At 36.7% G+C, this 22,101-nt stretch overlaps 1 protein-coding gene across 1 annotated transcript in view; it reads left to right on the top strand.

Annotated features, from left to right (window-relative positions):
* The window catches only part of MOXD1 (monooxygenase DBH like 1), a 91,835-nt gene that overhangs the window by 24,189 nt on the left and 45,545 nt on the right, over positions 1-22,101 (top strand). Inside the window, exons 3-4 of the mRNA XM_049654385.1 lie at positions 593-760; positions 897-980. Coding sequence (XP_049510342.1) covers positions 593-760; positions 897-980 — 252 coding nt within the window. The remainder of the gene's footprint in view (positions 1-592; positions 761-896; positions 981-22,101) is intronic.

Below are 22,101 nucleotides of genomic sequence, written 5' to 3'. Positions count from 1 at the left end.
GTACTTTCCCTTGTTGGGATACCCTAGTCCCTTGGAAATTCCCAGGATTCATAAAATGACTAACGCTAGATTCTAAGATAATAAACCCAGAATCAGAAATTCCTCCTGTGTTTGCACTTTCTGTCAATTCGTACATGTGATGGGGCCAGTTCTGGGGAAAATCTATAGTGAATGTAAAGGTGCTAACCTGGAAGGTGACTTTAGTTTTCCAGAATCCTTGCTTCTTAACAAGAATATTTGCTTGGCGACTACTAGTTGCTGGTGCGCAGACCTGGCGTGACGACGATTTACCGTCGCCATGTGCACGGAAGCATAACCTCTGAGTCAGTTGCCTTTCATTCTGCCTTGGAAGCCATAATCTTGCGTGCTAAGAGATACCGTTTCTTCCAAAAAGAAACTCATCTATCTGGACACTTAATGATTGAATCAAATTGACACAATTAATGCTAGAGACCATGTTGAGAGCTCCCAATGTCATTATTCTCTTTTTTTTCACGTCTGCATCCTGCTTTAAATAGAATTCCTTAAACTCAGCTCAGTGGTAAGGGAAGTGCTCTCATGAGACATAATGGTGCCCATGTCTGCTCACTAGGAGAGCACAGTGAGAGTGATCTGGGCTTACCACCATGAAGATGTGGGAGAAGCCGGCCCCAAGTACCACGACTCCAATCGTGGCACCAAGAGTCTGCGGCTGTTGAATCCTGAGAAAACCAGCGTGTTGTCTACAGCCATACCATACTTTGACCTTGTTAATCAGGACGTAAGTTTTTTCAGGTTTTATGACTGGAGGGGTGGGTTTATGGAAAGCATGTAAGAGTTTTTATTTACACTTTTGTGTTTAATAGTGTGTCAAGAGAATGTGACTTTGTGTCCCCCTCCCCTTTTTATTAAGACAGGTCCCCATCCCAAACAAAGGTACGACCTACTGGTGCCAAATGTTTAAAATTCCTGTGTTCCAGGAAAAGCATCATGCAATAAAGGTATGTGACCCACTCACAGGCTAAATTTAATTTGCACAAATGGAGGGGAAATTGTTGTTAAAATGAAAATTATTTAAAAAATAGAAATGATTTTCAATTGTATGAAAGTTATTTCAAGAGCAAAGTAATTGGCTTCTCTGACTCACACCCTGTCTTACGAGTTACTGAATTTAGAGGGAAATCTTGGATTGTAGCTAGGATTTTGGTTTTTGGCTCCTAATCTTACATTTTAAGGTAAAAGTTAAAGGATGCATTTGAATAGTGCTACCTATTTCCTAGGCAACATTGTGTACAGTTGGAATTGCTGGACTTGCAATTTAAATAATGTATTTGCATATTGATAAACTATATACAGGAACGTTACATTCCCCACCAAGATTGTTTGAGAATGGCTTGTTTCATTGTAAACATTGGATATTGTAAAAAAAAAACAAAACTATTTTTACAGTGATTTTTTGAAAATAAGAAAATAGGAAAATTGGTGGATTCCTACAAAATTAAAAATTACAGAATTCGCCTGTGGCACCTAACTCCCTCCCACCTCCACCGGGAATAGCTTCCCAAAACTTTTGTATCTAGCTAGTGGAGAAACAGGTATTTTCAAAGAATTCCATGTCCTTGGCTCTGTGCTAGGTACTGCTTGGTAGTTACACAGAGGCTGAATGTATAATTCATACTCTCCAGGAAACTATAGTAAGAAGGTAGGAGAAGTGTCCTTGACACAGGAAAGAATAAGATAGAATTAAATCATGCATACAAATACTCTAAACGTTCAGAAGGCCAGACATCATCAGCTTTTTGTCAGTCCTCAGACTCTGTAACAAAGCAGTGTGGATGTGAGAAAGGAGAAAACGTGTGGATTCTAGAATCGAGAGGGAAATGCATGGGTTTGACTCGCAGGTCGTCTCTTTAGCTCACTGCGTGCTCTCAGGTAAGTTGCTCTGGGGTAATGCCCTGGTTTCTTTGTCTGCAGAGGTTGGTCACCATAACACATTCCCTCTTAACCTCAAAACCTCTTGGCAGAGTTGGAAACACTGAGTGCATTCTGTAAAGCGACTTAGATTTGTTAGTTTCTAATATATTTGTCTAGTGGCACAGAGCTGCCTTTTGCTTACGGATATGATTCATCACTACTTACAGAGGCAAGAAGAGCAGGGGAAGGGAATGTTTTTTGAATTACTAAGTAGTCCTAAATACTTGTAGAATATTTTTGCAATCAGAAGATTTACCAACCATGAGACTTTGGATAAGCCATTTACCTCTGTGCAATGTTATTTGCTGTTTCTTGCATGTGCCTTAATACCAGTGCCTAAGGCCTTCCCTTATGCTAATGAAAAGCCTTTCTCAGAAAAGAGAATGTTATATTTATATAGACTATGTGCCATATAGTACTGTGTCATTCGCAGCAAATTTAATGGGAACTCGGCTTAAGGGACAAATGTAAAACTACAGGTTCAGAAATAAAAGCACATGTTTCACAAAATGGGTCCTGGATTCATTTTTCAGCAAATGTTAACGGATAGAATATAAAGCCCTTAACTACTGACATTAATGCATTTTTTTCTTATTATTAATGCTAATAATTAAGTCAAATGAAATAAGAGTATTTGCTCTTAAGGGAGGTCAGTATATGTTCTAACTCTGTACGTAGGACATTTACCTGGTATCCCATCTGAGAATTCTTAGCTAGCTTTCCCGGCACATGCTTTTAGAGTAATACTCAGATATGTGGGCATGTATTTGAATGTTTGGAGTTCTGTAGGACGATGGAAATTCTTTACTCCTAGCAAGAGGGGGTTTGGGGTACAGGCTGCAAGTCAGAGAGGAGGGGGTGGTTATACAAAATTTGGTTGCTTCAGGGGCAGAGGGTTGGTGGCTGGCATTTAAAATTCTATTATTACTTAAGAATACCACTTACAGAATAGATTCCTGAGCTTGTTGTTAAATCCTAAAATATCCTAAAGGTCGTCAAGTACTATGGAACATTTTGCAAAAAAGAACGAGCCTAAATAGACTGGCTGGCCCAGTCGGAGGAGCATGTGGTGACTCTTGATCTTGGGGTTGTGAGTTCGAGCCCCATGTTGGATGTAGAGATTACTTCAAAATGAAATCTTAAAAGAGAGAAGAGGAAGCTCTACTTGGAAAATAAATTCAAAATATCTATGTTGTAAAAAAATTCAGGTTGTATACGTTTTGAGACAGTTTTTAAAAAACAGTTTTCGTTTGCAACTCATGCCAGTTTATAATAAAATGTCAATTCATTTCTAGGGTAGAATTCATAGATCTAAAACTTACCTTAAGAAGTTACGTAATTCCCATTCTCTTTTCCTTAGCAGAGATGATTTCTGGTAATTTAAGGCAAATATATCTTCTTTCCATAGAATCAAAGACGCCTGTTTTGAAGAGCCATCAGCTAGGTGCCTGTCTTTATTCTGTATTTTATGTCCAGCGAATCACTGTATCAAAAAGCCTCAGTCCTTCTCTGAGACAAAAACCAAAAAGTACTTTCTCAGAAAAAAGAACATTGCTTTTATATTGTATTATATTATGTGTCGTTCACAGCAAGTTTTAAGAACATTGATAATAGTAATATGGCGAGAAATCAATTTTGTTGTCTGCACTCTCATTTCAAACAAAGAAAAGTGTGTAATTGCAATTAAATGTTAATAGTGCTGCCCAACATACATTTTGTAGTTGTAATAACTTTAAAACTAAGCAGATAAATGAAATATATCAGTGGCTGTGTGTGAATATATTTAATGTGAATGAGTAAACTTAAACATATTAATTCACTTAATTTAAATTTTAGTCATATAATGATAAAAATTATTTACTACCAAAAATATGAAATAACAAGGTAAATAATTTCTAAAATTATAAACTAATAAAGGCAAATAATTTCATCCACAGGAATAATGGGATTATGATAAAAATTATTGGGGTTTCAGTTCAGTTGGGATTCACATTTATTGATTTGTATTTTGGTTTTTGTGAAAAATGCTTAAAATTGTGATTTCAAAATATTGGTATTGTCAGATGACAGCATGCCACACTAGAAGACAGAAATGGAGATTATGAAAAAGAAAGCTCTTGGTAATTTATATCGAAACCACACTCCTCATATGAGATCACCTCTGTGTCTCTCACTCTCGAGACCCACTGTCCAGCCCATATCTCCATATTTAAACATGACCCTATTTAAGCTTTGCCAAGTACATAGCTTTACCCTAAATTTAAAATTTTTTAGAGAAAGTGATTCTTTCCGCTCTCTGTAGTCAATAGTAACATCATTATCACCTGATGGTGACAACTGGATATACTCTGCCAGAAGCTGAGGTTATCAACTGGTGTAACACACCCGTGTGTGTGTGTGTGTGTATGTATGCGTGTGTAGCTTTTATTGTCAGAGAATTCTCCTCATAGATAAACTAAACTCCTAACTCATCGGTTTAAGCATGATCTATCTTATTTGATTTAATAAATAATTGCTGACTGCCTATTATGTTAGGGTTAGGGTTAGACAAGAAAAACATCCAAGCTGACTCATCATCCCATCTCCATCTTGCCTTAAAGGCCCACCTTTCTAATAGGGAGACAGTGAGCCTCATGGTAGCATAGGTGGGTTCTGCACTCTGATGGGCCGGATTTGGATCCTTGCTTTCCATCATCAGGCATTTAACCATGGATGAGTTATTTGTCACTCACATGTCAATTTTATCATTTAAATTTGCATGGTAACTTCCTTATGGAATTGTTTAGACTAAAGGTTAAATAGTAGTTAATAAAATTGTATTACCACTTAGCACAATATCTGACACATAGAAAACTGTTAACAAACCCAACTATTATTATCAGGCCATTTATTTTCAATGTTGTTGTCTGAATGACTTTTCATTGAAAACTGCTGTTTAGTAAAGAGACCCAGAAAAGCAAAGAGCATCATGCTGAAAGGTTGACCATTGCTGAGTTTTAAGAGAGGATTACCTTTACTTGTTGTGTGACCTCAGACGAATTATTTACTTCCTTGTGCCTCAGTTTTCTCGCCTGGAAAATGGGCATAATAGTTCTCAACTAATAGGGTTGTTACAACTATTAAGTGAATCAAAGGAGTTTAACATATGTAATTAGAACAATGCCTGGCACATAGTTTTAAATAAAGTAACTAAATAAAATTATGTAGATCACTAGCAATAAACACAACTGCTCATCTATTGATCATCTTGTTAGGTTTCTGGGTTGCTGAGGGATCCCAAGCTTGCCAATCCCTTCTAGAGAGTCAGAATTCCAAATAAAACCTAGATTCTCACTCTTCATGTAGGGAGGCCACCGTGAAAACTTTCTCCTGTGTAGAAATGTGAAGTGGAGATAAACAAAACACTATCATTATTCTATTCTATTCTATTCTATTCTATTCTATTCTGTTCATCAATAGAATGAGATACTGTGCTGTCACTTGCTACTGAACAGAACATCTTTCTTGATATTAGATGCTGCTGTTTTTTTCCCTTGGTGGCACTCATAAATCTGAATGATTTAATTTGGGGGGATGTTTCCTAGGACAAGAAAATCTAAGGATAATTGATATTGAATGACCATGAAATGTTCTTGAAGCCAGAGTACTGTATAGCCATGAAATAGTCCTTCAAAACTTTGATTTTCCTATCCTAGACACGTAGTGTGAACATTTGGGTTTATGCACTATGTTAAATCAACATTGCTGGTCAGTTTCCCTATTGTGTTTATTTCTTGTTCTCCTCTTTTTCTTTCTTCCTCTTCCTCTCTCCTCCTCCTCCTTCTTCCTCCTCGTCTCCTCCTCTTCTTTCTTCTTCTTAATATAAGAACACCATCACATGGGAAACTTTAGCATTAACATATTCTGAAATGTCAAGTGTGATAGAGGACTTCTATTTCTGAAAATGTGTAAGATTTCCAGGTTAAATTTAGTAAATTGTAAGAATTTTCACTGTCAAGCTACATGATTTGACTATTAGAATGATCTCCTCTTTGTCAGTATATCGTCTTCCATTTTCTCCCTGAAATAATATTTCAAAATATATTTTCATTGATGTGATTTTTTTCTTCCCTGATAGAATTGGTTTCTCATCAGGATGCATTTCCACAGACTCTATGCTTTAGTTCTCATTTTTTTTTCATGCCTTCACCTTCAGTTTCCCTCTATTAGGTGGCAGACTAACAGGTGTTTGCTATTGACTATTAACCAAATAGTTGTATTTTCACTCATTTACATTACAATTCTTTGGAACGTTTTTGGCTTACCAATGTTCCCTTTTATTTATTTATTTATTTACCAATTCAACCATATTTCACAAAGGCAAATCTTGGATATTTAGCTAGATCTATTTAGTATGTTGAAAGAAATTAACTTTCAAAGTATGCTTTTTGTGAAAGTACTTTCCATTCGTTTTAAGTACATGGCAGCACTATATTTGGTTATTAAATTCTTAATACCAATGCATTACTACTGGCACCTGTGGATTCTGTCACCCATTGACAAAATGGATAATTCTTTATCTTGTAGAAAAATTATGCTGTAAAATCATAAGAATCATCCTTTTCTTTGGGAATTTGTCATCTAGAGTTTGTAATTATTAACATAATTATATATATTATATGTAATATATATACATGTATCAGTGGATCTGAAAGTTTACATGTATCTTTTGTCCAAGAGATGAAGAATACTTGGCCATTTACTGTGGCTGAAATTATAACTTTGTACAGAAAAAAAAAAAAAAAGTGAATAGAGCACTGCTCCTGTCAATGATAAGTTGATTCAAATTAGCACATTTTTAAAGCTTGCTGACTTAGAATGTTCAGTGTTGCAAAGTTCTTTCTCGATCTTCTTGAGTTACATCTACTTCACAGAAACATTGGAGATTGTCTAACTACTTGGGTGTTCTTAATAGCCACTTGAGAGTACAAGGTAATTGAATTCACTTTGAAAGCATGCTTTTTCATGGAAGTGATTTATTGCTAACTCTGTCACTAATTAGCTTTCTGACCCTAGAGAAAGTACTTAACCTCACCCTGGTCCTCAGATTCCTTGTCTGTAAGATAAAGGGATTGGACCCGATGTTTCCAAATGGCTCTTTTTACTTCTAAATATCTATGACTTGCTAAAACTAAAAGTGAAATATGTGCTGGGGTTTGGATGCCCTGTGGTCTGAATTCCTGATACGCTTGCTTCTTACTATCCCTAGGCGTACCTGGGTAAAAATGCTTAGGACGCCACGATTTCCCTTGAGGTTTAAAAGCCCCTTTCTTTAATCCCTTGGACCTGGGCTCTTCTAGCATGTATTTGGAAGCCTAGATTTCCATCTGTAAAGGGGATAATAATAGTACTTGTCTCAAATGGTAACTGCCATTATCAAATGAAATAATATCCATAGAGTTCTTATATGTTTGGCATATATTAGGTAGCTCATAAATACCGGCTATATTTCCAATTTACATTGGATTTCAGATACCTCTAAATCTTGGAAAATAATCTAAATGAAGTAAATCTAAGTAAACAAATAAATAAGTAAATAAATAAGTAAATAGATAAGTAAGGAAAGAAAGAAAAAAAAGGAAGAAAGAAAGAAAGAAAGAAGTAAAGAAAGGGAAGAAAGAAGGAAAGAAAGAAAGAGAAAGAAAGAGGACAAGGAAGAAAGAAAAAAAGGGAAGGGAAGAAAAAGTAAAGAAAGGAAAGGAAGAAAGAAAGAGAAATAAATCCAAACTCCAAATCCAAATCCAAATCTAAATCCAAATCCAAATCCAAATCTAAATCTAAATCTAAATCCAAATCTAAATCGGAATCTTGGACAGAATGTAAATTTTAAATAAGGATAGGACCTAAGAGTGCCAAGGCAAGCAAGGCTGACCGGTTGATATAGCACGTAGTATGGGCTCTGGAGATAGGTAGGGATTGTATTCCAACTCTGCTTTTCATTAGCTTGATGACCTTGGGCAAACTCAACTCTCAGAGTTTATAGCTTTACTCGTAAAGCAGGAAAAATGATTTCCAGTGAAGATGTAATGAGTACCAGTGAAAACACCTGTTGCGTAAAGGGCTTGTAATTTTTCGTTTTTTTCTCTTGATGGGGATTATAGAGACAGACGACTCAAACTTCATCCAGTATTTTCTCATACTTATCAGGGCTGCACTGAAACCACAGTAGGAAGTCAGTTTTTATTTTATTTTGAAGGAAAGATTCCCTGGGAATTAGATTTCATAGCTTGCTCTCATTATTCTAACCCAAATGAAATTTAACCTAATTTCCTCCTGTTCTTGTCTGAGTAAGGATAAAAGCCAGCTGGTGACTATCCTCTGGGAAATATTCTTTCACATTCTTAGGTCACCCATTAGCCTTCCTTAAGTTGGTCTTAAATAATACCATTTCAACAGACAGACAGAAAGAGATATTTTTCTTTGTTACTCTTCTATTGCCCAACTCTAATCTCAGTCTAGGACATCTTTTTAAAGTAGTCTAAAACATTGGATGACAAAATTGAAAAGCATTAGCACATTTATTGATAATGATTGGCCATAAAAGTTGGTAAATCATTTATGAGCAGCATTTTTATCAAAAGCACTAACTTCATACTAAGATATTTATGTTGGATTCTAGGTGTTGATGGCAAAGTAGGTTTCAGAAGAAGTATGGGAATATTAAGATAGGAATGACTTTTACTTAAATGCAGGGAGATATGCAGGTAATATGTTTATCTGTTTCTTACTACTTTAAATAGCTTCTCTTGTTAGATTTTCACAGCCTCCCACAAGGCAAGTTGAATTACCACCACTTTCCAGATGAACCCACTGAGGCATAGCTTGCATAAGTAACTTGCTTAACCCTATTCACAAATTCTGTGACACAGAGCGAAGACTGAGCACAGATCTTCTGAGCAAAAGTAGTGGACCTTTCTCCATGCAATTCTACTAGTCCAAGCCTTCTAGCTGGTATATGTTGCAGTGACAAATAATTTGGGTGAGAGATGTCGGGTAGCTTATATCCGGCCACAGGGCCTTTGAGTCACTTTCTCAGAGCCAAGGCTGCTTTTGAATCCTTACAGAATTGGTGCATAGGCCGAGGGCTATGTGAATAATCCCATCAGAACCTGCCAGAGATACCAGTTCAAAGATCCTGGGAATTGATTTAGACCTACTTCGACAGCATTTTGAGCACACAGAACTCTGCTCTTTTCACACGTGGGGTTTGGAAATGCTCCTTAACAGGAAATGCCACATATAAAATGTCATTTGTGATTTAGGAAGTTATTTAAATAAGACGAGTTAAGATGATTAGGTGAAAGATTATGCACATGCTATAAAAAGGCGCACAGTGTTAAATCTCACAGATGATGTTAGGGAGATAGGAACTGGAAATAATTTCACTGAAAAGAGTGGCCTGCTAATCTTATGGGACACATCTTGTAGCATAAGGATCATTGAGAAGAAGACCATAGCCTCCTGTTTGAGCAGGTACAGTCCTTTTTGGAGTTAAGTAAAAATAATGGTAATGACCTATTTTATCCCCTTTCACTGTAACTGTCTATAAAAAGGGACTTGTGGAAAGAAATATTGACATTTTATTTATTTTTTAAAGTTTATTTTAAACTTTAAAATAGAGAGAGAGAGAGAGAGAGAGAGAGCAGTGGAAGGGCAGAGAGCAAGGGAGAGAGAGAGAATCCCAAGTAGGCTCCACACTGTCAGTGCAGAGCCCGATTTGGGGTTCAGTCTCACGAACCATGAGATCATAACCCGAGCCAAAATCGAGAGTCAGATGCTCAACCAACTAAGCCCCCAGGTGCCCCGAAGTACTAACATTTTAATTTGGAAGTTAAATTTGTGGCAAAATACCCAGAGAAAAGTACCCTAAAAACAAGAAGAGCTCCATTGTTGGAGAAAGAGCTAGGAGTGCTGGCATCTCAGTGTGGCCTATGAACCAGCTGAGAGCACGGTTCTCATCCTACAGTAGCCCTCGCTCAGCTGAAAGTTAATGTGGCCACACCACAGCGCTTCCAGAGACTCATTGAGATTGATAACAGTTCAAAGACTGTGGATCTGTGTAACTGAGAGGTTGTTCTAAGTAGTCTCGTTCGCTCTTAAATTCTATGACTTTCGTCAAATATTGGAATTAAGAGAACCAGAAATTTATAAAACAAATCTATAAATTTGATATATGTGTAAAATTTATAAGATAAACTGTGATAAAAGGTTGTCCTAAAAAGTCGTGAAGGAAATGATAATTTGTTTGTGTGTTCCCACAGGATATAATATGCCAATTTTATGTTGGTGTCTGTTTTCAATGTAAAAAATTATATACTTACCAAAACAGGATGACGTCCATCATTTCCTTTTTGATTGCAACAATGACTTTTCTTATGGTTTTTATGAAGGGGACTTCTAGTAATTAGCAGGAAAAGGTTATGTATGTGGTAGGATCTGACTTTAAATAAATGAGATATCTACTATTCGAGTTTATAAAACTCATAAATCAAAGGTTAGTTTTATATAATCCTAATCAAGTTATAAAGGACGCATAGATGTGTTCTTTAATATCAAGCTTCTCTTGGAGCATTTAAAATGAATGTGTTTTTTTTTTATTTTTTTTAAATGTTTATTTATTTTTGAGAGAGAGAAAGACAGAGTGTGAGCAGGAGAGGGGCAGAGAGGCCCAATGCAGGGCTCGAACTCTTGGAGCACGAGACCATGACCTGAGCCAAAGTTGGGCACTTAACCGACTGAGCCACCCAGGCGCTCCCAAATGAATGTATTTCTATATCAAAAATTTAGATTAGGGGCGCCTGGGTGACTTAGTCGGTTGAGTGTCTAACAGCCTGTGGGTTCAAACCCTGTTGGGCTCTGTGCTGACAGCTCAGAGCCTGGAGCCTAATTCGGATTCTGTGTCCCCCTCCCTCCCTCCCCCCCTCCCTCTCAAAAACAAACATTAAAAAATTTTTAAACAATTTAAAACTTTAGATTTTTAGATTTAGATTATAAAAAGCTTAATAATGTATCTGTCTTATAAAGAAAAATTTACTCTCACGTATCAAAAACATTATGGTTGAATCTTGCTTCCTTGAATCACTGTACTTTTCTTGATTCATAACCTGGGATGAATCATCTTGATAGAATCTTTAGGGATGGAGCCCCTTATGTTGGTTGGTGGTGGTTGCTGTCCTTTGGAAAGGTCCCCAAGTGATCTTGATACAAGCTCCTTGAGCGAGAATCGTTGTTTTACGTTTATTAAAACTTCCCAGCAGATTGGGAAAGACTGTTTTTAGGTTATATTTTCTAGCACCTAGTAAAAGGTTCTTCATGTTAAGTAGCATCAATACTCATTTTTATAGTAATATGCTGTTTTATTCAACAAATATTGTAAAAACTGAACTCACACCGAACATCTCCTATCAAAATGCACTGCTAGCTGTCTGCATATGAAAAAAATTTAGGCAGTTTATGAGATAAGTCATTCCTTGATGCATTGCATATTTCTTCATGGAAGCAGAGAGGCAAAAACACCAGCTGTTTCCTGGAACCACAGCTGACTTTCATTATAAAATCTCAACATGAACTAATTCAGATATAAGGGATACTTTCTTCCATGAAGGGAGAAGATTTATGACCTAGTGAAATATATACATCGAAGTAAACTCTATACATTAATGTTTATAATGTAATGGCTTCATTTTAGAAACTGTATACTGAAGGCGACCTTGCTGACTCTAAATGCATTCCATTACCAATAAAGAGCGATCTGTTTATCGCTGAAATCTCACAGAATTGGTCTATGTGGGACTTTAAATATTAAGTAAGGGCAAGACCATGTAAATAACTGTTAATGATTATGTAAATGCTGCCTAGTGCCTCTCAGGCTTTAGCTTGGCATGAGGAAGTCCTGAGAATATAGGAGAGGCCTTCTGTGGTATGTTTCAGAAATCAGTGTATTTAATATATTATGTATCATAATCAGCTGGAGACATCCCTTTGCACTACCCTCCCAATTGCAAAGAAGAATCAGAGTGTCTAATGAGTGCCTGCTTTGGACAGCACTCAGTACTGTCTTTTTTTTTTTTTTTTAAAGAAACATTTGCCAGATGATATGTTGCCTCAGCTAAGTCTTTTTTTTTTTTTTAATGTTTATTTATTTATTTTGAGAGAGAGTGAGCGGAAGAGGGACAGTGAGAGAGGGAGAGAGAAAACCCAAGAAGGCTGTGTGCTGTCAGCCCAGAGCTGGGTGCTGGGCTCGATCCCATGGATCGTGAGGTCATGACCTTAGCCGAAAATAAGAGTTGGAGGCTTAACTGACTGAACCACACAGGTGCCCCCGTACTATGTCTTTTGTCAGATAGAAGGCAATATAAGACATAGTCTTTCGCCCCAAGGACCTCCCAGTTTAGATGGGGAGAAGACATGCACATCTGAGTAACCGAGAAACCCGAACGGTGGAAAGTGAACGTTGCTGTCAAAGTACACAGTATAGGCAAAAGAAAGGAGTGAAGGTCTGAGCACCATCTCAAGCCATATGGAGAAAACAATTTGGGGAAAGTACAACTAAATGGATCTTAGGGAGGTAGGGATGTGTGGTGAGGATCCCTAGGACACAAACTGTTCCCATGCTTAAGCACGTGATAAAGCTGAGAGCATTGTCCATTTTGTGGATCACTAATCATCAGAAAAAAACTAGGAAGTAGGTAGTATTAATATCCTCGTTTTACAGAGGAAGACACTGAAGCCCAGAGAAGTTAAGTAACTTGCGCATTGTTGGGAAGTTTCCTGTTTGTATACTTCTCCCCGAAGAAGACAGTATATTTTTTTAAATAACCATGTATGAGCACTTTTGCTAGTTTAGCCTCAAAACATGACTTTTAGGTTTGCGGAGAGCAGCATTCATTGGCTCAAAAGTAAGACTCTTGCTTCAACGTTAGAATTCCCAAGTATTACACATTTGTCTGTGCGGAAGCTCCATCTGGTCCCACATGTGGTAGAGAATACAGGATGCTGAAACCAACATCTGCCTGTGCTACAGCCAGCTCACAGCTGCTGCCTAACATTGAAATCCATCCTAGAGTCGTGTCAGATTAGAATGCAGAATCTCTCCAGTTACTTGTTGTCAGGGTAACTGCATTTTCTGATCAGAGAATGCCTGAATCGTACCAAAGCCCCTAGTGTGAAACACTGAAAGGAACTGCAGACCGTGGCCTTTAGTACCTAAATGGGGTCACTGATTTTTATCTTGAATGATACCATTGTGTGGCTTTATCCCCAGACATGAACTTACCAGTTTCACTTAATGTGAAAACTCTGGCAAGTTGCGTCATAGTCTCCGAAATAGAAATCAAGGCTACCTCTTAATTGCACAATGTGCTGTAACCATTTAGTTCTTGAAAGGAAAGCTGCAGGCTCTTCCTGGGAAGAGAGTGATGGCCTTTCAGTTCCTGTGGAAATGAAGAGGACTTCCTAGAGCTGCAGTCACTGTAGAGTGATTGACTGTTGAGTTTGTTGGACCTCTGTTCCCATTGTCAATGTCAGTTACGTGTTGTTAATAACTTAAATGTATGTAATGTATGTGAGCTTCTTTGTGGAAGAAGTTCATATCATTTAGTTTTTCATTTTATTGGACTATGAGCCTAATGAAGATCTCAAGAGATAATTTACTTACGGTCCAAGATTTAAAAAAAAAATGTTGCTTTAAAACCACCCTGAAAGACATTTTATGGACTAATTTTTTTTCTTCTTCAGCTTGAATTAATAATCATATGAAATTCATATGTGACATGACATGCTCAGGGAATGGCCTCCACAATCCTGAAAAGAGACCACAACCATTAAATTTTATAACCCTTATCATTTGAAGACATTTTTTTTCATTTGCAGAAAATGAAGTCTAGTGAATAAAACTGCTTTCCCCTTCCAGTTAACTAATTGAAACTAGGCTTCAAATTTAGATGATGATATTTATAATTATTAAAATTTTCCATTTTCTAAACTCATCTTTATGAATAAAATTGGGTAGGTCCTTCACAATAGCTGGTTTTAACTTCATGACTTCAAGGCAAAATTGGTCCTTTTGGATGGAAACTGAACATCGTTGTTTCACATTATGACAATCAGGACCATGTTATTGAACATGCCCCTTTGCTTTTTTCTTACATTTTATCTTGGTAAGACTATATACGCATATGCAGAATGGAATAACAATTCCTGTCTTCTCAAGATTACTCTGAAAGTGCTTTAAAAACATTGAATTTTAGAAAACAAGTATTTGTTGATTACTCATTATGTAATAGACACTGCTTTATTTACTCCTTATGCCATTTTGCAGATGAGGAAACTGAGGCTCAGGAAAAATCGTGTTTTACTTAACGTCATAGTGTACTTAGTATTACAAAACATCATTCATGTAGTCTAGCAGTGGGAACTTGTACAATTCATTTAATTTATATGAGCCTAAGTTTGGAGGTGCCTGTTTGACTGGTCACCTAGAGCTGTTTTCAAATCCTGGCTCATTTACCACTCATGTGAACTTGGGTAATTTCAACAGAACTCGGAATTTTAGTTTCTTCACTGGCAAAATGGAGATCTTGCCTATTTAGAAGATGGCTGGGAAAATTATCTGAAGATGTTTTTGTAAAGCATCTGAAGCATGGTAGATGTGAAATACTGTCATTCTGCAGTCACTTTCTTTTTACTCTGACATTCTAAACCTGTTTACTTTTGGCAACATTTTATTTCATGGTTGCAGAAAGTGAAGTCTAGGGGAAAAACTCTGCTTGTCTCCTCTAGTTAATTAATTGAAACTAGAATTCAAATTTAGGTCATAAATTCCAAATTGCTATTACTTGTCTATTTTTTTTTCAACATATGAAATAGAAAACAATTTCAAGATAAAAAAAATATAGCCAGATATATATCCCTTTCTGCTCTGTCATTTTAATAATCTATAATGAAATAACTTTTAAAGCTTTTTCAAACTTTAACAATTACTTAGATATAATTATCCAGTAATTTAGAGCAGTCGTGAAACTCATTTTGATTTCATTGACTTTTTTGAGACATTAAAAAGGGAAAGCATTGAGATAGATTTGTTTATATCCAACTGGGTTTCGTATGGTATGTTAGTTTTTTTTTTATATCTTGGATTTCACTATTTTACTATCTTTGCTTTTTATTTCTATATTCACTTTTAAGATATAAAGCTTAGTTCTTTTAAGAGTGAGCCTGCCAGATACATTTTATTTGTTATGTAAGGCAAGGTCTTATTGCAAGAGGTTGTAAGATTTACAACTGAATTAAATTTGCAAGGTTAGCGAGCTCAGTTCTTTTTTTAATGATAAACAGGAAATGTCAGTACTGAGTAATATTTTCCACTCATATAGCAAATAAAATTTTCCAACAGATTGTTGGTTCAGTCACATTATTTCAAAGCATATTTATTCCAAGTTGCTAAAAGATATTTTATGGAATAATTTATGTGTTCCTCAGCTTGAATTAATAATCATATGAAATTCATATGTAATATGAGATGCTCCTCTAATAATCTTGAAAAGAGATCACAACTGTTAAATTTTTATCCCTCATTGTTTGAAAGGTTAAGGAGTTTATACTGTGCACTAATTTTTTTTTTTTTAATGTTTATTTATTTTTGACAGAGAAAGATAAGGCATGAACGGGGGAGGGGCAGAGAGAGAAGGAGACACAGAATCCGAAGCAGGCTCCAGGCTCTGAGCTGTCAGCACAGACCCCAATGCAGGGCTCGAACCCATGAACCATGAGATCATGACCTGAGCCGAAATCGGACGCTCAACCGACTGAGCCACCCAGGCGCCCCAAGACTGTAAACTATTTCTGAAGGGAACGCTTAGGCTTTTCTCTCCTGTTTTTTTGTTTTGTTTTGTTTTTTGAGTTTATTTTGAGAGAGAGAAAGCACACATGAGTGTGAATGCAGGGGGAGAGAGAGAGGGAGAGAGAATCCCAAGCAGGCTCCTTGCTGTCAGCAGGGAGCCCGAGGTGGGGGCTCAATCCCCCAGAATGAACTGTGAGATCATGACCTGAGCCTAAATCAAGAGTCAGACGCTTAACCAACTGAGCCACCCAGATGCCCATTTTCTCCTTTTTTTAATCCATTTTGTACGAAGCCTGTGTCTACCTGCACTGATTTGACATAAGATTTGAAAACTGTATTTATTAAGTGACTTGGTGTTCTTTTTTAAAAAAATTAAATGCTGAGGGCTCCTGGATGGCTCAGTCGGTTGAGCGTCCAACTTTGGCCCAGGTCATGATTTCACGGCTTGTGAGTTCGAGCCCTGCGTCAGGCTCTGTGCTGACAGCTCGGAGCCTGGAGCCTGCTTCGGATTCTGTGTCTCCCTCTTTCTTTGCCCCCTCTCGGACTCTCTCTCTCTCTCTCCCTCTCAAAAATAAATAAACATTAGAAAAAATTAAGAAAAAAAATTAAATGCTGGAAATTTACAAAAGTATTATCTAACGTGTAATTGTTTCATTTTTAATGTGACATATGCTTATTACAACAGGAAAAAAGGTGAAATGTGTATAGTAGTGGTGTCCCCATTTCTCTAAAATCCAGCTTGGAGGTGCCCAATGTTAACACATTTATTTGGGTCCTTCTATAATCTATGTTCAAGAAAACCCTTACAAAATTATATAGGATTTTACTGAGTTAATCACCCTTCTTTTTTAAAAAAAATGTAGGATCACTGTCCATATTACTTTGAAATTTGCTTTTTCAAATTGCCACCCATAGAAGTGCAGCTCAAAACATAATAACACCTTTATTTTAATATCTGCATAATGAAATCCCCTAATATGTATAAACCACATTTTTTTTGGCAGCCGGCTGTAGCTGATTCACTTTCAAGGTGATTTAATGTTTTTGCTGCTGGAAACAATGCTTTAATAAATATTCTTTTATATGTATCCTTAGCAGTTTCATTTCTGTAGGAAAGATTTCTAAATGCATTGAGTTAAGGTTATATGCATTCAAAAATTTAATATATTTGTCAGATTACCTTCTAAAATGTACACACTAGCAATGTGTGAATATTTCTTCACTTCCTTTCAAGCCTGAGTATTGCCATCTTTTAAACTTATTGTCTACCGATGGGTGAAAACTGATGTTTATGATTGTTTTCACTTGCTTTTCTCAGACTACCAGTGAGACTGATGCTCTTTTTATTTATATTTCCTCTTCGGTGAATTTCCTGTTCAACCAAAACATTTTTTAAAAACTCTTTTATTGAGTTACATACATAAAAATTCACAAAACACTGGTATACAACTCATTGGATTTTCATAAGGTGAACTAACTCATGGAATCAGAATTAAGATCAAGAAATAGAACACTACCAGTCCACCAAAAGTGGCCCTCAATATCCCTTCCAGGTAACTACCTGTCTCTGGACCTAACCCCAATCTGACTTTGATCTCTACTTGTTACTTTTGCCTGTTTTAAACTTTATGAACCTCAGACTCTTTTGTGTCTGGCTTCTCTTGCTCAGCAGAATGTGTGAGTCTACCATGCTTTTGTGTGTCAAAAAAATGTGTTCATTTTCATCTTTTATAGAGTTTAATTATCTGAATATACCAGAATTTTTTATTCATTTTGTATCAGCCATTACTGTGCACCGAACCACCCAACGTTCAAAGCCTTTAAATACATACACACATATTGCAGTTTACAGATCGACCAGGGGGTTCTTCTGTTTGTCGCTTTGCTTACTCCTATGTCTGTAACCAGCTTGGGTTGTGTAGGCAGGTTCTTGAATGGTGGCTGGGCTTTCTCGTATGGTTGGGAGTCAGCAGTTTGTAGGTGGGGCTAGGAGTCCTCAGCTGAGAAGTGGGTTCTCCTTTATAGTATGGAGCATGTTCTGCAGATGTCTAGATTAAACTTGTTCAGGTGGTGGTGGCAAGGTTCCAAATGAGAGAGAAGAAACTCTAAAGCCACTTAAAGCCTGGTCTTGGGACTGGCACACCAGTACTCTTGCCCCAAGAAGCAGTTCTAACTCAGATACAAGACAGTTTTCCATAATAGTTCATTCTTTCTATTGTTGGATAGCATTCCATTGTATGGATATAGCACGACTGGTTTATCCATTCACTTGATGGATATTTGTGTATCTTTATTTTGGAGCTATGACCATTAAAGTCGCCGTGAACATTTGGGTACAACTTTTTCTATGAACACATGCTTTCTTTTCCCTTGGATGTATACCTTGGAGTGGAATGCAATGCAATGTGTTTAACACTTTTTTTAAAATTTTTTTTAACGCTTATTTATTTTTGAGACAGAGAGAGACAGAGCATGAACAACGGGGGAGGGTCAGAGAGAGGGAGACAGAATCTGAAACAGGCTTCAGGCTCTGAGCTGTCAGCACAGAGCCTGACGCGGGGCTCAAACTCACGGACCGTGAGATCATGACCTGAGCCGAAGTCGGCCGCTTAACCGACTGAGCCACCCAGGTGCCCCTGTGTTCAACACTTTTAAAGGCTGTCAGACCCAGACAGTTTTCCCCAGTGTTGCACTGTTTTACATTCACAGCAAAAATAAGTGAGTTTCAGGTGCTCCATATATTCACCGTCGCTTGGAATAGTCAGTCTTTTAAAATTTTAGTCATTTTAATGGTTGTATCTCATTGTGGTTTAAATTTGCATTTCCCTACTGACCAAGGAGGTTGAGCACCTTTTCGTGTGCTTATTTGCCGTTCCTCTATTTACTTCGGTGGAACAAAGCCTTTTCAAATCTTTGTCCGTTTTTAAGATTGGATGTTTGTTTTCTTATTATTGAGCCTTGAGTATGCTTTAATATCCTGGATACAATTTGTTTACCACATATTTGATTTGCAGATGTTTTGTCTTAATCTGTGGTTAGTCTTTCCACGGTTAACAGTATTTCTGGAGAACAGAAGTTCTTAATTTTGGCCAAGTCTAGTCTATTTTAAAAATTTTATGATTATGCTTTTGGCTTTATAAGACATTTTTGCCTAACTCTAGGACATGAATATTTAGTTTGATTTCTCTAAGCAGTGTTTTTAGTTTTTAACGTAGGGGTTTGTATACAGCTTTTGTCAAATTCATTCCTAAATATCTAATACTTTGATGGTATTTTCGATGGTATTCACCTTCACATTTCATTTTCTGATTATTTGTCACCAATGTGTACAAATGAATTTTGTATGTGGATCTTCTGGCCCTTAAATGTGCTAAACACACCTATGAGTTCTAGCAGCATTGCTAGAATTCAGTTGGATTTGCTGCAGGGATCATCATGCCATTTCAGTATAAAGACAGTTTTACTTCTTCCTTTCTGATCTGATGCCTTTTCTTCTTTCTTTTTAAAATTTTGTCTTTATTGCATTGTATAGAACCTCCAGTATAATGATGAATAGGAATGGTGAGAGTGGATTCCTTGCCTTTTCCTTCCCTTAGGATAAAAGTATTCAGTCTTTCATCTTTAGGTATGCTGTTAGTTATAGGTTATTCGGTTATTCCCCTCTTATGGTGACTCCAATTGTAAGTATATCAGGCTGTTTCAAGTTATCCTGCAACTCATTTGCATTTCATTTTTTTAGACTGCTTTGATTTTGGGTAGTTTTATTATTCTGTCTTCACATTTACCAATCTTTTCTTCTTTATGATCTACTCTGCTCTTAATACTATACACTGTATTTCTCACCTCAATCATTGTAGTTTTAATCTCTAAAATTTAGATTTAAGTATTTTAAAAGTATCTTCCATGTCTGTATTTAACGTAGTCAGTCTTTGATCTATCTTTGGGAACATATAAAATACAGTTATAATATCTGCTTCTTTCATTTGCGTGAGTTCTGGGTTAATTTGGTTTGAATTTTGTCATTATGGGTTTTATTTTTCTAATTCTTTGTGTAACTAGTAATCTTTTGTTGGATGCCAGACATTTTTAATTTACCTTACTGGATGTTGGTTATGTTTGCACTTCTGTAAATAGTTTTGAGCTTTGTTCTGGGACGTAGTTAAGTTACTTGAAATCAGACCTTTCAGATCTTATTTATGAGCTTTGTTAGATCCTCATTTTACCCACTGCAAGGCAAGCCCTTCTGAGTACTTTTACCTAATGCTGTGTGAATTACAAGATTTTCCACTCTGTTGGGGAAAGGCTCTATTCTCTGCATTGTGATATTTCCATCATGGTTTCTTTTAATCCTTTCGAATAATTTTTACCTGGTCTTGGGTAGGATTTTTTTAGGGTGATTTTACCTGTTGTAAAAGGATCAGTATTCAGTAACTCACCTGAAGCAGACTTTATGTAGGTGTCCTGAGTTATCTCTCTGTGCATCTCTTCCCTTCCCATATTACATTCTGTGAACTGTAACCTACTTGGCCTCATTGGGCCAATTCAATCTCCACAACTCAAGGAGAATGGCAGGTCCTGCTTGAGTTTCACTTTCCTATGCAACAGCCTGAAAAATCTCTCTATAGACAGCCATCTGAACAACCCACAGGACTAACCTCACTTGTTTCTTGTTTCTCAGAGATCAGTGTCCTTCTCTGCCTGATATCAGTCCACTTCCTTGAGACAATGCCCAACATCATTACTGATTAAGGAAGTGTAAATTAAAATCACACTGGGATACCACTTTTAAGAATTGCCATATGGAAATTAAAGGGTTGGCAAGATGTGGAACAACTGGAACTCTAATATACTGCCGATGGGAATATAAAGTGGTACACCACATTGAAAAATCATTTGGCAGTTTCTTAAATAATAAACATACATTGTCATTTACTTGAGCTATTCTGCTATTAGCTATGTATCCAAGAGTCATGGAAGCGTATGATCATACAAAGACTTGTCAAAGAGTTTTTGTAGCACCTTACTTTATAATAGCTAAGAAATGGAAACAGTCCAAATGTGTATTAATTGGCGAATGGATAAACAAATCATGGCGTATATGTACAGTGGAATACTACTCCGTAATTAAAATGGATGAACTATTGATACATAAAACCAACATAGATTAACCTGAAAATAATTATGCTGAATGAAAGAAGCCAGAAAAAAATGACTACATATAATATGATTCTAGTTTTTATAAATTCTAAAAAATTCAAGTAATCTATAGTGACAGGAAGCCATTGAGTGGTTTCCAGGGATGAGAATGAAGCAAGGTGGGAAGACAATGAGGGGTTGGCAAGGGCCCTGGGGAAACTTTGGGGGATAATGTGCATATTCATTATCTAGCCTGTGGTTTTATGAGTATGTACGTATGTCAAAACAACAAATTTTATACTTTAAATATATGCAGCTTAGTGTATGTCAAATTATACCTTTTTAAAAAAAAAGTGTTCATTGTTGAGAGAGAGTGTGAGCAGGGGAGGGTTGAAGAGGTAGAGGGGGACAGAGGATCCCAAGCTGGCTCTGTGCTGACAGCAGAGAGCCTGATGCGGGGCTCAAACTCACGAACCATGAGATCATGACCTGGGCTGAAGTTGAACGCTTAACCGACTGAGCCACCCAGGTGCCCTTGTCAAATGACACTTTAATAAAAGTGAAAGAAATGTTGTCTTGGAGAAGTTTGAGGTCAGAATATTTTCACATTTAGTAATTCTTCCTTAAATTGTTTTTTAATGTGCTGTTTAACTCACCCATAGAGTTTTAAATCCCAATTATTTTTTATTTCTAGAAATTCTATTTTGTTCTTTTTCAAATATGCTGATTCAATCTTGATATTTCTTGCTCTTTTCAAGCTCATCTTTATTCTTTAACCACATAAATATAATGCATAACATTTAAAAAATGAAGCATACATTGTTATTTTTGATTTTATGTTTAATAATTCCAATGGCTCAAGTCATTGGGAATCTAAATACGTCGTGGATAGTCTCTTGTTTCCCCAAGTGTTTGCTAAGTTTTGCCAAGTTAATGTCATCCATGGAAATCACAAGGTACCGGAGGAGAGGATGCTCCCTCCTGGAGGTATTATATTTATATTTACTTTTGCCAGATGCCAGGGGATGGCAACCCATGAGGGATCCTTTATTTTCTTGGTTTGGAATTTCCCCAACCGTACAGGACTATAAATTCAAATCTTACTGTCTCATGAGGCTGGACCTTTGTTTACA

This window comes from Panthera uncia (assembly GCF_023721935.1).
Source record: "Panthera uncia isolate 11264 chromosome B2 unlocalized genomic scaffold, Puncia_PCG_1.0 HiC_scaffold_24, whole genome shotgun sequence".
Lineage (NCBI taxonomy): Eukaryota > Metazoa > Chordata > Mammalia > Carnivora > Felidae > Panthera > Panthera uncia.
Note: the sequence above shows the minus strand (reverse complement) of the source record. Positions and strands in the feature narration are given on the sequence as shown.